This window comes from Eubalaena glacialis, chromosome 14, assembly GCF_028564815.1.
Source record: "Eubalaena glacialis isolate mEubGla1 chromosome 14, mEubGla1.1.hap2.+ XY, whole genome shotgun sequence".
Taxonomy (NCBI): domain Eukaryota; kingdom Metazoa; phylum Chordata; class Mammalia; order Artiodactyla; family Balaenidae; genus Eubalaena; species Eubalaena glacialis.
This window is the reverse complement of record NC_083729.1, coordinates 32,043,424-32,059,462: the sequence shown is the minus strand read 5'-3', so window position 1 is coordinate 32,059,462 and position 16,039 is coordinate 32,043,424. Positions and strand designations below refer to the sequence as shown.

Genomic DNA, 16,039 nt, shown 5'->3' with positions numbered 1-16,039 from the left:
TATTAGGAAGCTTTGTTATGAGTTGCTTCTGTTCCCTCATAAGCCCAGATTTTCCTTAATCAGTCCTTCCTGTTTCCTCTTAGTGTGAAATCCTTTCAACCACCACCCCCTCCCTTATTTGTTTTATTTTTATCCATAGCACTTAAACCATCTAACTTATTTATTAACTGGCTACCCAGGTCTAGAAAGTAAGCTCCATGTGGCAAAGATTTTTGTCTGTTTTGTTCTTTGCAGTATATTCAGTTTGCTGAACAGTGCCTGATATACAATAAGTGCTCAGTAAATATTTCTTGAATTAATGAAAGAAATCACATTCTGGCCTTTAATCTGCAACTTTAAACCTGGCAAGTTTAGTGAAACAACTGTTTTTGAGGTGGTTAGCAACATGAGATAATAGAAGGTCTGCATAAGCGTTAGAGGAAAAGTGCTTATTTTTCTAAATTAATTTCCACCAGGTAGTAAATACCTCCCTCCTGTAGCCAACCTGGCCGCCTCTCTTCCCTCCCCTGCTCTCTCTTCTCTTCCGCCTCCATCACTGCATTTCAGCCGCTTTGCATTCAATGTGGTTACTTGTGACAGACACTCACATTGACCGTCTGTATCCCTGTTCTCAGAAACCTTTGATCAACCCTCTAGACTGCACCATCAGAACCTTACTTCTTGAGTTTTTTCCGTTTCTGAATAAGCAAATCCTCATTGCACTGAAACAGCAGGGTGTAGTGTGAGATAAATACTCGCAGGCGTTGAACACACACAAGAAGTAGGTAATAGTCAGGGTGTTCCTGCTCTGTGAACTTCAGGACGTTCTGGATGGAGGAAAAAAGGAAGCAGCATTGCATAGTTAGAATGAAAAGTTGTCTCGTCTCTTCTATACCTTGCCTTGATCTGTTGTGAGAGTTTGGTAGCCATTTAATCAAAATGATGCAAATGGCCAATTTAATTACAAACTGAAAAGTCAAACTTGCTGTTCTCTTTGTCCATCACACCAAGGGAAAATAATAGTCACTATTGCTCCTGTTCGAGTTGAATTTGAACATAATTCCATCTGAAAAATTAGAAGGATCTACTAATTAGATCTCTGAAGTAATGGAGCCATTCTAACAATTACTCTCTATAGGCAATGCCTTATAACCCAAAGGAGTCAGACCAATGGTGAGAAGGTCAGGCATCAAGGCTGGAAGTGAGGGGGATGTTTATGATCAAGCCTGGCCTAGTGACCCCTCCTGTTACATTGCCTGCTGTGCTATAGTGGAATGTGCATGCTGGTTGGATTTGGGAAAGCTAACAGTTATTGAGTGCTTCCTATTGCCAAGCACTAAGTCCTTTACATTATTTTCTCATTTAATTTTTACCACAACCCAGTTAGATATGTGCCGTTGTTACTCCAATTAACAAATAAGGAAATCAAGGCACAGTGAAGTTAAATAATCTTCACTGGGCCACACATCTAATGAGTAGCAGAGTTAGGATTTGAACTCAAGTCAGACAGCGGAATCTGGGTTCTTATTTCCTTACTTACAACCTGCTTGCAAGACCTGGGTTTCAGGCCTATATTTTTTCACTGACCAGGTGTCTTAACTTGGGCAAGTTACTTTTTTGGGTCTCCATTTCCTTATCTAAAAAAATGTTAATAATGATACCTATTTCATGGGATTGTTGAAAAGATTAAATTAGATAATTACTGTGAGAGAATGATTTTAAGATCTAAAGCCACATACAATTGAAAGTCTTTTTAATATTAATACTGGGCTACTTCTCCCTGAGACAAATCCCAAGCATTTCTGAGATGCTTTCACTGAATTACTTAAGAAGATCAGTCAGCAATTAAACCAGAACAGGTGGGTGGTGGGAAGAAGAGGGGCTGGTAGGGGTGTTGATGAGTCTCTCTTTCTGAACTCTACTGCCTCCAAGGTGCTACAAACCCTGCAGGAAAATGGTGTGAAGAAGTCAGCTCATCAGCTTCTCCATGCTTCTCCTGTGACACAAGACATAAGCACAATGTATTGTAGACCCTTGGATGCAAGCCAAAAGAAAGTAGTAGTCAGGGGTGCATTTAGATGGCTGTAGAACCAAGGTGGAAGGGACTGAATAGGTATCCAGGGTCTGGCAGGAGCTGCCATAGAAAGATCCTGGATCAGCATAGGTGTGAATTGCTGGTCAATGAAGATAGAACTTCATTTTTGGCATCACGAGCCAAAAATTTTTAGAGAATCAGATTTTAGCTCATACCACAAGGTGGAGATGGGGTAATCATAACAATCTAAATCATTTAAACACTTCTTAGAAATATTAATGATTCCTTGACCCTTCACAGTGTCTTTCATTGGAAGCTAAAAACAACTGTTCAGCATGAAAATCAGTTTAGTGGCTTAGCCAGCCATACCTACCTGCAGATGTATCAGATATTCAGGGATGCGCTGAACTATGTGAAAAAACAGTGTATAGATGTCAGACTTAATCTCTTCGTCACCCTGAATGAAAGAAAGTTGGAGTCAGTCTTCAGCGTCCCTCCAGCTCTGGCTTTCAAACCCCAGAGTCAGATCCCCCAGAGTAAGAAGGGTTTACTCTCCTCTCTGAAGAGAATTGTCTTCATCTAGAGTGTCATGCAGCATTGATCTGTTCGGGGACATGCTCAAGGAGGCAACTCTTCTCTAGCAGGGAGCATGTCATATACTTCTTTAGAATCCACCCAAGTTTCCCAACTACTCCCTCCTCTTCCCCACCCTCCAACACCATCTTAGCACAGTGGGCATTCAGTAAATTATATATGAGTTGACTAAATTCATTAAGGTTCTTCGGCCAGTCATCTTTACAGTGGCTTACGAATAGGCACTAGGGTGGATGGGAGCCTCATGAGAATGGGGAAGGGAGTATGATTAGAAACTGGTCAGCTGGCCTGGCAGCAGGAAACATGCTGGACTTTTTCCATGTCCCTTCCCCTCCTTTCCCTTTCTCAAATATTTGCTGAGTGCTAACACGTGGTTGGTATTGTGTACTGGGTTGGGAGCAGTAGGGGGTTGAAGTAGAAAGTTAATAGAGCCTCTCACCTCTTGTGAAACTCGATTAACTCTTAGCTTTAGAGCTCCTGATATGGTTCTTTTCTATTGACCTAAAATAACTAGAATTGTCTTATATTTATATGTGCTTATTGAGCACCTAATATATCATTGCAGAAGCAGTACTTAAAGTAACATGACTAAAGCCATTTTATAATCTTATAAACTGACAGATACAGGATAACATGAATTTAATATTCACTTCTTATTGTCTGAGCCTGTAAAACCCAAAACCCCTCAAGGCTGCAAGCTGCAGTCTGAAGACCTCTGCTTAGAATAGCTGTTTACTTCGTCTGTATTTCCAATGGAATGGAACAGAAGGTCAGTGAGGAACAGCAAAGACCAAAGCAATGGCACTGATCCTTGAGTGGGCTCCTTTAACCCCAGGGAGGAGTGTCAGTGGCTCTGTTCAAGCCATTCCCCAGCCTGGAGAGCAAGCTCAGAGCGCATGTGCTGTAGTTTCTGGGCAGATGAGCAACATCATATAGTTACACGTGTAACCAAAGGACAGTGCACGCATACCTCCTTCAGAACAACCACGTGAACCAAAGAGATGCATTCTGGCAGGTCCCTCAGGTAAGCAACATAATAATCCAAAAAATTATTCTTGAAAACAAGCAGAAAAAGGCATGGTAAGAACCTGGAGACAGGAATGATAACTAATATGTTTACAGAGTCATGCATATTAAATGGAGTACTTTGCAGAGATTATTTTGATCATTCATTTAATGTGTTTAGTAAATTTTTTTTTTATTCACCTTAAAAAATCTTTTTGGTTTTAAGGAAAATATTCCTGTGGATTTGGAAAACAAAACTCAGTATCCCTGCTTTAACGAGAGAAAGTGAAATGATAAACCAAAGCAGAGGGAAGGGGCCATGTAAGTTGAAAAAAATTTTTAAAAGCTGTTCAATGATAAAAATGCATATTTTGTGTTTTAATTACTTTCATTAATGATGAAATGCTTCAATCATCTACATCTAAATGAGGAACTTTGTCCAACTCACCTCATAGTTTCTAGACCAGGGATGCTCGACTTTTTCCACTAATTGCATATTCACCTATGGAATATCCCCTCAGGAAAACAGTTCTCACCTTTCAAAGTTATACTCCCATAGATACAACAATTTTCAGCTCAAGAAAGCATACTGAATACAAATGAGTAAAAGTGATATTAGAGGGATAGTATTACATCCACTCTATACAAGTAAATAATTTGTAAATTTTGTATTATTAATCACAGCTGAGAATCATCGATATACAGAGGTTAACTGCAGGCAAAATCTGGCTTGCAGACCAGTTTTAATTAGCCCACACAATATTTTTAAAATAAGAAAATTTCATACAAAATTCTGGATTTCCAGCTTCTCTTAAAATATCAGAAGTTCTGGTAACCCTAGTCCTTTTTTCCTGCATAACAATTGGATAAAGCTGAGTAGCTATTCTTTGTAGAATGCATATGTGCTCCACTTAAGCTCACTTCCCAGCAGTCCACATTGTTTTACATTCAGCTCACTTCTACTCACTAATGTCATTGTCTGGCCCTATAGGCATTTGAGTTTGCAACTTGTGGCCTAAATCATACTTTCTTTGAAGAACATTATAGAGATTTCAAACCTTAGCATCCTTTCTCCAGGGAAGTGAAAACAAAAAACATTCCAGACAAATAGCTGCCCATCACATTTTAAAAAATCTCTAGGAAATGAAATTGTGCGTGAAAGTATATACATATATACAAACTCTCATTTATGTTATATGTATGGATGGATATATATGTGCATGTATATATACTTATACACACACATACATACACACACATACACGTGCATATTCAATGGGGGCAGTTATAGTACAGTGGAAAGTGATGATCTGGAAGTTAAAAGACTTGGGTTCTAGCCACAGATCTACAAATATCTAGATAGCTGGGTGATTTCAGCCAAGGCTTTTAATTTCTCTGAACTTTATTTCATAATCTGTAGAATGAGGAAGTTAGACTAGATCTCAGGAGTTCCTCTAACTCTGAAATTCACTGATTCTAGATTCTCTATTAAGAGAAACAGACAAGGGAGACACAGACGCATATAATTCAAGTTTATAAAGGATTAAGAAAAAAACTTACCTCATCATTTGTTAACTTAAGGAATAAATCTCCAAGGACCCCTTGGCGTGGCCACTTCAAGACCCTTTCCTGCAGAGCATGAAGCAAATCCAGGTGCTGCTGGACAAGGTACCGTAAAGAGCCAGGGAAGAGGCTTGGAACAGAATAGACACACAAACCAGGTGTAGAGAAGAAAAGGCTCTACAAGAATAAATGGAGCTTGTCCCATTTTCCCAGCCATTCAAAATATGTTGAGTCACAGGTCTGCCTTTAGTATTCAAAAAAAAGTCTGTCATCGTCAACCTCACAGCAGATATCCTCAGACTATAGAAAGACCCCTTTACTGATGGCTCCTATACGAATGTATTGAACTAGTAAAGGGCACATCACTCGAATGGCCTTTTTAAAGCTTAACTGGTACACTCTTATTTATGTGACAGTGGAAATTTTAAGGCAAATCTTTTTCAATGTTTTAAAGTTATTCCCACTTGATGTGCAAATTGTCTATTCTAATTAATGTTGCACATGAGGACATTAAGGTGGCACTGGGTCATTCTTAGCTACTGGGTAGGAGACTGTACTTAGGTAAGGAGAAATTTTGTTTAAAGCTGGCAACTGAAAGCTCGGGATGAGGGCATAAAAGTGTTCCTTTTCCCCTTTCCTTCAGTTTCTAAGAAGAATCTGGGCAAGGATGGAGTCTTGCCGGGGGAGGCTACAAACTAGGCCTGGCCTGCTATTCCCAGGAGTTTTGCTGAGCCCCCTTCCTGCTCTCACATCCCCCCAGCCATCTCAGTGTGCCTCATTTTTTTCAGAGGAAATGAAGGAAAGAAGAGAGAAGTCAGAGGAGGATGGGGTGGAGAGGAGAGACAGAAAGAGAATCACAGGAGGAAGAAGAAGGGGGATTGGATGGAGAAGGGAGGTGAGCAGAGGCCTGTAGGAGTGAGGAAGGAAGAAACAGAAAGATTGAAGTCTTACTGGGCTACAGCAGGGATTTCAGCTCCAGCTTGGTAACTTAGGGAAATTGAAAATAGGTTACCCTGTGCTTTTAAGACCACAAGGTTTTTGGGGGGGTTTGTTTGTTGCTTGGTTGGTTGGGTTTTTTGTTTGTTTTTTCTTTTAGGTAAGAAGTAGATTTATTAACATCCTTTGTAAAGAGGTTGCAGGAAAATGGGGTGCAAGAGAATGGTCATGTCCCAGGTCTCGGGCGGGTCCCCGGGACAGGCTGCCAAGTAAGGGTCCTTGGCTTCGCGCAGCAAAGAATTCAAGGGCTACCCATAGTAACGTGAAAGCAGAGATGCACATTCCATAGGCAGAATGCAGTCTGTCTCAAAAGGGGACAGCAGCCAAGACCACAAGTTTAACAAAGATGAAAGTGATGGCCTGCTTGTTGCTGAGAACCAAACTTATTTGGATATTTCCCCAGGGTCTACTGAGAGTAAATTAGTGGACGGTTGGGGTGCTTTGCCAACCGCAAACAAGCAGACCTTTGTTGAGAACAGAAGGAAGGACGCCAGTTTGAAAGGAGGTGTTTTCAACCCATCTCCAGGCAAAGAAGACTCCCCCGTGGTCGTAGCTCAGAGAGGACACACAAATGCCGGAATGGGATACCCAGCCTCCTGTGAAAAGATACAAGGATTCCTTCCACCCCCATCTGACCACCCCCTGTGCCATGAGCCTCCACACATGCAGAGCCAGCTGACCCATGAGCAGTGGGCTCAGAAGATCTAAGTAATCCCTGCCCAGACCAAAGGGAATTTGGAGGAGTGGCTGGGAGACAGTCTTGACTGGGAGAAGACCATAAAGCTGATGGAGGAAAGCACAACTGATCAAACTGAAAGAGTGAAACACTGCACCAGCAAAAGATCTAGATGTGAAAGATTTCTCCCCACCCAGAGGCTGACAGTGACTTTGGGTAATATTCCTGGTGTGACACTGAGAGATGCTAGGGCACCGTCGTGAGATATGACTTTGTGATGGGTTGTCACTGTAGGTTATATAATATGTCTTGGGTTATCTCTTTTCTTTTTCTCTCCTTCCTACCTTTCCTGTCCTGTCCTGTCCTTTCTGTTTCTTTCCTTTCTAGAAAGCTGCCTTCTGCTACACTGTGACCAGTGTACTTGCAGAGTTGACAGCTGGTAGCTTGGTTGGAGTCCAGATGTCTCCTGGACTGTCCACTGGGCTAACAGAGTAAGGTTTCAGGATGAGGGTCAGAAAAGGCTAAGGCGCCCATCAAGCATCATGGACGCATGTAAGTTACATGAAGAGCAATGGTTTACAGTGGGTTCTATACCAAATATGGAAAACAGGCTTTAAAAAATTTTTTTTAATTTAATAAGGTTAATATTTGAAATCAGGGAAGAGTGTGGACGAGGTAAGCCAGGAAGTGGAGAGCAGAGGGAGAAAGAAGCAAGAAGCATAGACACACTTAATCTATTTCACTATTTTGCCTGGAGCCAGACCTGACTCCCAAAAGCAAGTTTTTCATTAAGACAGAAGTATTACGTGCTCAACTTATTTCCTATTCCTTACCAGGGGTGAGATTATGGCAACATGAGTAGTTTATTCTTTCTAAAGCCTTCAAAGTAATTTCAACTCCCACAATACAGTACTCAAGCAACGAGAAAAATAAACTAAAAGCAATCAATGAAAATCCAGTTATAGTTTCAAATTAATAACTTAGCTCTTAAGTCAAAACAGCTCCTGAGCTTCAGCGGCAAGGTGAGGCATCGATAATTAAAATATGGGCCACCTGGTGGTGATCTGAAGCATACAGCTCGCTGAGTTCTTGGTAGATGTGGCCCTGGAGTTTAGTTTTTAAGGCTAACTGGCAATCCTATGGAGCTGACTTTGTCCCTCCTGATAGGGGTTCAGACAGGACTGTTTGAGCCTGAGGTTGTGGCTCTGTGTGCGTGAATCATACCGGAAAAAGTCAAGAACTCCAACTTCTGTGATCCTCCTACAAATGGACAACAGCCTGCACGTTCCCCTCAGGCTTCAGCTGGCAGCCTTTGCCCCTGCAGCGTCAGGCCCTTTCAGCCAGGGGCAGGGCTGGCTTGAAACAGCCTGAGGAGACTCCTGAGTGCTTCATGTTTTTCTGCAGAAAACCTGAAGTTTTATTTTATAGGCTTGAGAAGACGTGGCAACCTCAGGTTTGAGTGTCAGGTATGTAGTTGTAGCAGGTGTTGTTTTCACCCCCAGGTGACTTTTCAGTGAGGGTAGAAGATGCAGAAGGCTTGCAGTTTGTGATGGGAAAAATAGTAAATGTTAATAAATTAATTTTCATCTTTGCATGGGAGGAAAAATGCCAGTAGGGAGGAGGAATAATCTCATTCTGTTTTGTATTTCATTCAGCTGGTCTATTTAAATAAAGTACACCTGGAGGCTTCAGAAAGCTTTAAAAAAAAAGAAACATAGTGAGTAAAGGAGGAGGATGAAGGTCTAACCCCAGGTAGGAGAAGGGCAACATTGCAAACCTCAAAACCAGAGATTAGCACTAAGAATACTGAGTTGAAGCTTTTCTCTTCTTGGGCTATGAAAACAAAAAAGAGGGTTAGCTTAGCAGATAACTAACATGAATAGCATTATCATGGATATGAGAAATAGCCATTGTCTTACTTTCATTGAGGATGGCATGATAGTTTTAATTTTTTTTAATCTCAGGATTTGGGGGAAAGGCCCACTTCTTTCTCAGTAATGGGTCATGAGAAGTAGAAGTGAGGGCAAGTAGAAAAGAGCTTCCATGAGCTAAGAACATATGCCTACCTGACAAGTCAGCTGAGATCTGAAGTAAGAACTTATGGGTGGTTAAGAGAGAAGCATAAGTTGTGAAATAGGAAGAGACAAAGTCGGCTTCTGGCTGAGGCACTTGGCATATTGCTGTTAGTCAAGGTGGTATCTTTGCAATCACATGGTCCTTAGGGAAGCAGTGTGATGTTGAAAGAGCAGAAGACACAGGGTCAGACAGGCCTGGGCTTGAGTTCTGGCACCTATTGGTTTTGTGTCTTTAAACCTCTCTGGACCTGAGTTTCTTCATCTATAAGGTAGGATTCACAGGGTTCTTGTGAAGATTTCATGAAGTTAATATAAATGAAGTGCCAAGCATGGGGCCTGGTTACTGTATTCCGGAGCAAACAATCCTCTCTTTCTCTCTCCTTGCTCCATCCCCACATTTTCAGAGACTAGAAAGAGATGCTGCTGGCTTAGAATCTTAGATATGGAGGCAAAGCCCATCAAAAGGTATACTGGGTTTTAGATTTGTTTTAATGTAAACTGAGCAAGTCTTTGGCAGCAGCAAGGTAGCTAGAGGCCGGAGAGACTTCTCGGAGGGCTGAAGGGGCAATCTGGGAGGGTACGACAAGCTCAATTGGGGTGAAGGAGGGGGAATCAAGTGGCCAGAAGGGAAAGGAAGGACCAGCAAGAATCTAGGTGGCCGCCGAGAGAAAGTAAAACCCAATCCAGAGCCTCTCTTGTTCACAGCTTTATGTGTCACATTACCCTTTCTGCTCCTTGCTGCTTTCTATTTTGTTTACTTCAGTTTTGCAGTGAAATAATTCTTTTTTTTTAACAATGAATATTCCTTTTTTTTTAAGAAATTTATTCCTTTTTATTTATTTATTTTTTATATTTTGGCCACACCATGCGGCATGTGGGATCTTAGTTCCCCAACTAGGGATCGAATCCGCGCCCCCTGCATTGGAAGCACGGAGTCTTAACCACTGGACCGCCAGGGAAGTCCCAGTGAAACAATTCTTGAAAATAGTTAAGCCACTGGTGGATTTATCAGGGAATATTTTCTTACCTCAATCACCCAGATAGGGGGAGCATTGCATTTTGGTGACTGGGTGTACTGCTGGCAGCTGCAAAGCCAAGTAAGATTGGGGGTGAGGGGGTGATAAGAATCAGGAAAACATAGTTAGGGCTTCCCATGGTTTATGAGCCACCAGTGTATATTACCCGACAGAATGCTTAAAGTCGCGATGCTGTATTTGTCTCCAGTAGTCTATCATCCAGACTTTTCATTTATTTGGATTGGCCTTTTCCTCAGTTGATCTGGATTATTACATCTTTATTACATTAGTCTTTTCCCACCAAATCATAGTTTCTCTTTCCTGCTTTCTCTCAACAGAGAGGCAAGCAGAGCAAATCTGAAGTTTGGAAACATATAGATGGAGGAGTATTGTACCCTTGGGGCTAGCAAGCTGTTGTAACACATCACAGGCCCTCTGGAAGCACTGCGCCACAACACAGGTGCACACACACACACGACTCACACATCATCCAGGATCACGTGAGCAAATAATGAAAAAGGTCCAAGTTCATAGCTATATCAGCCCTGTATCATTTATCTAATGGCCACTTCAGACCTCCATTGCATCCATTCCCTGTACTTTCATGAGAAGTGATTCCAGGGGGTCTTCCAGGATCCCAGTGGAACATGCAGATGGCAACAGACAGGAATGCCTCCCTCACTGTAGCATTTATTCCTCTTTTAGGTTCTTAACAGACAGGCCAGGGACACTGAAAGCCCCAGAGACTACACTCATTTTCTTATCTGCTCAGAATCTAAATTTGAGACTTGCCAAGGGTTACCTGCTGTCACTGATATTCTCTTTTCAAAGACTATTTCTGGAACTCTTTACAGGTCCCAGAATTCCCAAAGTGGAAACAATAAACAACTTACCTTAAATTTTAATCAATCTGAAAAGCAAAGGCAATGAATACATGGATACCTTCTCTCTTTGGAATTCCTCTTTCCATCTGACCCCTGGAATGTTGCCTTGATCTTCAGGATCAGAGAGATGTTAATGACATATTTTCTTTCTGATTCAAGCAGTTCCAAAGCCACAGTCTGTCTTTTAGCTTTAAAAACAAACCAAGGAGGGAATTTTAGTTAACCACTCTTCCCTGAAACCCCATTAAATGTTAGAAAGCAATAAAGAGATATTGAAAGCAATATAAAGAGAAACCAACAAGTTTTTAGAAGATGTAAAACAGAATGGATGCATGTTTATTAATTCAGCAGAGTAAAGGGCGCAAAACCCTTTACTTTGGTGTTTTCATCTGCGGATGGGAAATCGGCTGAGAAGCAGAAAGGCTCAAGGATTGGAGGCACCAAGGCACCACAGAACGTACAAATAAGGGGCAATGCTGGAAACAGGAGAAATAGTCTACATAAAGTGCAATTGAACCTCCAGCTCCCCATCCCCATGCCAGATGGCTTCCTCATTTCCACCCGATGGGAAATGAGAAAAATTAAACTAGAGAAGCCTGAGTCTCTGGTATCTGAGCTAACATCAGACATAGTAGAGGGCAGAGTTGAGATGCTTAAATGAAAACAAAGGGACTCAGAGAAGGCTTGCATACGGAACAGTCAGACTCCTCTCAGCCTCTTCCGCTGCAGGTCCCAGAATGCCAGCAGCCAGACTTACACTGTCCAGGCAGGAGAGGGGAGGACCTTCCACCGGAGAAACTGAACTGCCCAAGTGAAAAAGATCTACAAACACTGACATAAAGAGGTCACCTATCAAAAAGGTAATTTACCACCTGTTTAGCAGGTAATGAAGCCCACTTATTGATAAGCTTAACCAACACAGAATTTTCAGGTTTTTTTTTAATTTAGGGCCTTTTTCTTGGATATAAATAATTAGCTAAGAATCCTCAGACATTTAATCAATCTTACATCATAAAAGAAAGAGAAGGAAAAAGTATATACACATATTTTTAAAAGGAGGAGGGGGACTTCCCTGGTGGTCCAACGGTTAAGACTCCGTGCTCCCAATTCCAGGGGCCCGGGTTCGATCCCTGGTCAGGGAACTAGATCCTGCATGCCACAACTAAGAGCCCACGTGCTGCAACTAAAGATCACGCATGCCACAACTAAAAGATCTCGCCAGCCACAAGAAAGATCCCGTGTGCTGCAACTAAGAGCTGGAAGAGCCAAATAAATAAACAACAAAAAAAATTTTTTTTAAAGGGACTTCCCTGGTAGTGCAGTGGTTAAGAATCCGCCTGCCAGTGTAGAGGACACGTGTCCAATCCCTAGTCCGGGAAGATCCCACATGCCATGGAGCAACTAAGCCCTTGTACTGCAACTACTGAGCCTGCGCTCTAGAGCCCTTGAGCCACAACTACTGAGCCCACGTGCCACAACTACTGCAGCCCTTGCAGCTAGAGCTGGTGCTCCACAACAAGAGAAGCCACCGCAATGAGAAGCCTGCGCACCGCAAAGAAGAGTAGCCCCCGCTCACCACAACTAGAGAAAGCCCATGTGCAGCAATGAAGACCCAATGCAACTAAGAATAAATAATAAATAAATAAATAAATGTGTGCTTTAAAAACAAAAAAGGAGGAGCCGTGAATAAACAGAGACAATGCAGGAAACAAAAGAAACCTTTTTAAAAAAATCTTATGGTTAATATCCTCAAAGAGTTACCAAAAAAGTTCTAGCCATTTAATAATGACAGGACCCTATTTTTTAAAAAAGAACAATCCAAAAAAAGAAGAAACTTTTTGGCATTTTTTTAAAAAGATAAAAGAGTAGAAGATAAAGTCAAGGAAATCTGTCCACCCACCTCCGCTCTCCTCCCACCCCAAGAAAGAGACATACTGAAAAAGATGGTAACAGAGAAAATCAATCCAGGAGATCCAACATCAAATTAGTAGAAGTTTCAGAAGAAAGAAAGAAAATGAATGAGAAGATATTATCAAATTAAGAATAGAAAAAAAAAATACCAGGGCATGTATTTCCAGAAGAAAGGGCCCATTGCACTCAGTATAATTAATGAAAAAGACTCATATCATTGTAAGGTGTACCACATCACTGTGAAACTTTAGCACACCAAAGATAAAGAGAAGATCCTAAAAGTTACCAGAGAGAAAAATCAGGTAATGTGCAAAGGACTGGGGATCAGAATGGTATTCGACTTTTCATTAGCAACATTAGAAGTTAGAAGACAATGGAACAATTGCTTCAAAATGGTGATGGAAAATGATTTTATTTTTTATTTATTTATTTATTTATTTATTTATGGCTGTGTTGGGTCTTCGTTTCTGTGCGAGGGCTTTCTCTAGTAGCGGCAAGTGGGGGCCACTCTTCATCGCGGTGCGCGGGCCTCTCACTATCGCGGCCTCTCGTGTTGCGGAGCACAGGCTCCAGACGCGCAGGCTCAGTAATTGTGGCTCACGGGCCCAGTTGCTCCGTGGCATGTGGGATCTTCCCAGACCAGGGCTCGAACCCGTGTCCCCTGTATTGGCAGGCAGATTCTCAACCACTGCGCCACCAGGGAAGTCCCAGAAAATGATTTTATATTCAGCTAAATAAACTATCAACGAATTACGTGGACGCCACCAGATTTTGTGTTCCATCAAAACAAGGAGTAAACCAAGAAACCAAGAAGGATATGCAAAAAACTCCACAAAACCCCAAATAGGGATCTAACATAGGAGAAATTTGAAGGAAATTCCCAGGAAGACTGAGAAGTCCCAGGAGGGCAGCAATGCAGTGAGCCGGCATGGAGTAGGATGACAGAGGTCTCTAGGGCAAATGCTTTTTTAAAAAAATGTAAATGATAGATTTTCTGTTACATTGCTGAGAAAAATTAAAGAAGACCTATATAAAAGGAGATACATACCATGTTCCTCAACTGGAACATCCATACTGTCAAGATGTCAATTCTCTACTAATCGGAATAAAAAGAATATAGAGTCTAGAATTAGACCCACCCGTATATGATCACTTGACTTTCCCTATTCAGTTCCATGTGGAAAGGAAGATATTTTCAATAGATGGAGCTGAAGCAGCTGAATAGCCATATGGGAAAAAAATGAACCTACACTCGCACCACACATCAAAATTTATTCAAGATAAGTCATAGACCTAAATGTGAAAGCTAAAACTATAAAGAGTTTATAAGAAAACATACTAGAATATCTTTATAACCTTAGAATAGGCAAAACATTTCTTGGAAGGAGGCATAAGTCACAAGCTATTTTAGAAGTTTAATATTGATAAATTGAACGTCATTAAAATTAAAAACATCTGTTATCGAAAGACTATTGAGAAAGTGAAAAGGTAAGCCAGAGAATGGTCTCAACATGTCTATCTGACAGAGAACTCATATTCAAAATATATTAAGAAAGCCTACTAATAGAGAATAAAAAGATAACCCAATTTAAAAGTTGGATAAAGGACTTAAATAAGTACTTCATAAAAGAAATTATACAAATAGCCAATAAGCATATGAAAAGATGCTCAACATCATTAGTCCTCAGGTAAGTGCAAGTTAAAACTACAATATGGGGACTTCCCTGGTGGCGCAGTGGTTAAGAATCCACCTGCCAATGCAGGGGACACGGGTTCGAGCCCTGGTCTGGGAAGATCCCACATGCCGCGGAGCAACTAAGCCCGTGTGCCACAACTACTGAGCCTGTGCTCTAGAGCCCACGAGCCACAACTACTGAGCCCGCATGCTTCAACTACTGAAGCCTGCGCACCTAGAGCCCGTGCTTGGCAACAAGAGAAGCCACCGCAATGAGAAGCCCGCGCACTGCAACGAAGAGTAGCCCCCGCTCGCCGCAACCAGAGAAAGCCCGTGTGCAGCAATTAAGACTCAGTGCAGCCAAAAAAAAAAAAAATTACAATATGATACCAAGACACACCCACAAGAATGGTTCAAATTTAAAGGCTGGTCATACTAAATATTGAGAAGGATGTGAAGCAACTGGAACTTTCATTCATTGCTGGTAAGAGTATAAGATGTTCCAACCACTTTGGTAAACTGTTTGACAATTCCTTTTAAAATTAAACATAATCCTATTCTATAATCTAGAGATTCCACTACTATGTATACACCCAAGAGAAATGAGGGCATACACTAAAAAAAAAAAAAAAAAAAAAAACCTGTACAGGAATATTCATGGCAGCTTTCTTTATAATAGCCCTAAACTGGAAACAATCCATGTGTCCAGTATCAGGAGAATGGAAAAATTATGGTAAATTTATTCAATCTGATTAATAAAAAGGAATAAACTCCTGAATGAATTACACACAACACATTATGTTGAGAGAAAGAGGCCAGACACAAAAGACTATTGTAATATTCCATTTATATGGAGTCAAGAACAGACACAACTAATTTATGGTGACAGAAGTCAGAGTAGTGGTTCTGTGGGTGGATATTGCCTGGAAAGGTGCATGCGACCACTTTCTGGTGGTACTATTTCTATTATTAGAAATATTAATATACTTATTATATTATACAGGTCTGTATATCATGACCTGGTAGTGATCACGAGGGGGACAGTGAGCTTAAGCTTTGTGAATTTTACTCTGTGTAAATTAACCATCGATAAAGTACTGATAGAAAAATAGAAGCATGAACTCTTTTTAAAACATGGAAGCGAGCACCAGAACAAACTGTCAAAAGAATTTAAAGTGGTTGTCATTGGTCTTCATAATAAACCTTTTAGTATTATTTAATTTTTCATGTATTTTATAATAAAAAAAATTTTTTAATTACCTCCCACAAAACAGAGGGATATGCCATTGTCTGACATATATCAATAGTAAGTGCTCAGTGATGATTTATGATTTGAAGGAAAGGAAAGAGGGAAAAAAGGAGGAAGGGAGAACAGACCTTATTGCAGTGTTTGGTGTTTTGGTGGTGGACTCCTGATACAAGATTCGTATATTGAACATCCCCTATCACTGAATAAATAGATCACAAAATTCTGCCCTCTTCTCCACTAACCTTATTGCTTTTTTACAAAGCACTACATTACTAAATGTCATGGGTACCCAGAATCAAGGTGGTGGTCCCAGTTGACCATGTGACCTCAGGTGAGTCCCTTCACCTCTAAAGACTTTAGTTTGTTCATCTCAAAAGTAAA

General features: G+C 41.1%; 1 protein-coding gene across 1 annotated transcript in view; it reads right to left on the bottom strand.

Moving 5' to 3' along the window:
* Window positions 1-16,039, bottom strand: part of ARHGEF33 (Rho guanine nucleotide exchange factor 33) — a 45,765-nt gene that overhangs the window by 15,201 nt on the left and 14,525 nt on the right. Inside the window, exons 8-12 of the mRNA XM_061210680.1 lie at window positions 10,882-11,011; window positions 5,174-5,306; window positions 3,579-3,662; window positions 2,388-2,471; window positions 658-806 (exon numbers count right to left, since the gene is read on the bottom strand). Of these exons, the coding sequence (XP_061066663.1) occupies window positions 658-806; window positions 2,388-2,471; window positions 3,579-3,662; window positions 5,174-5,306; window positions 10,882-11,011 (580 nt within the window). The remainder of the gene's footprint in view (window positions 1-657; window positions 807-2,387; window positions 2,472-3,578; window positions 3,663-5,173; window positions 5,307-10,881; window positions 11,012-16,039) is intronic.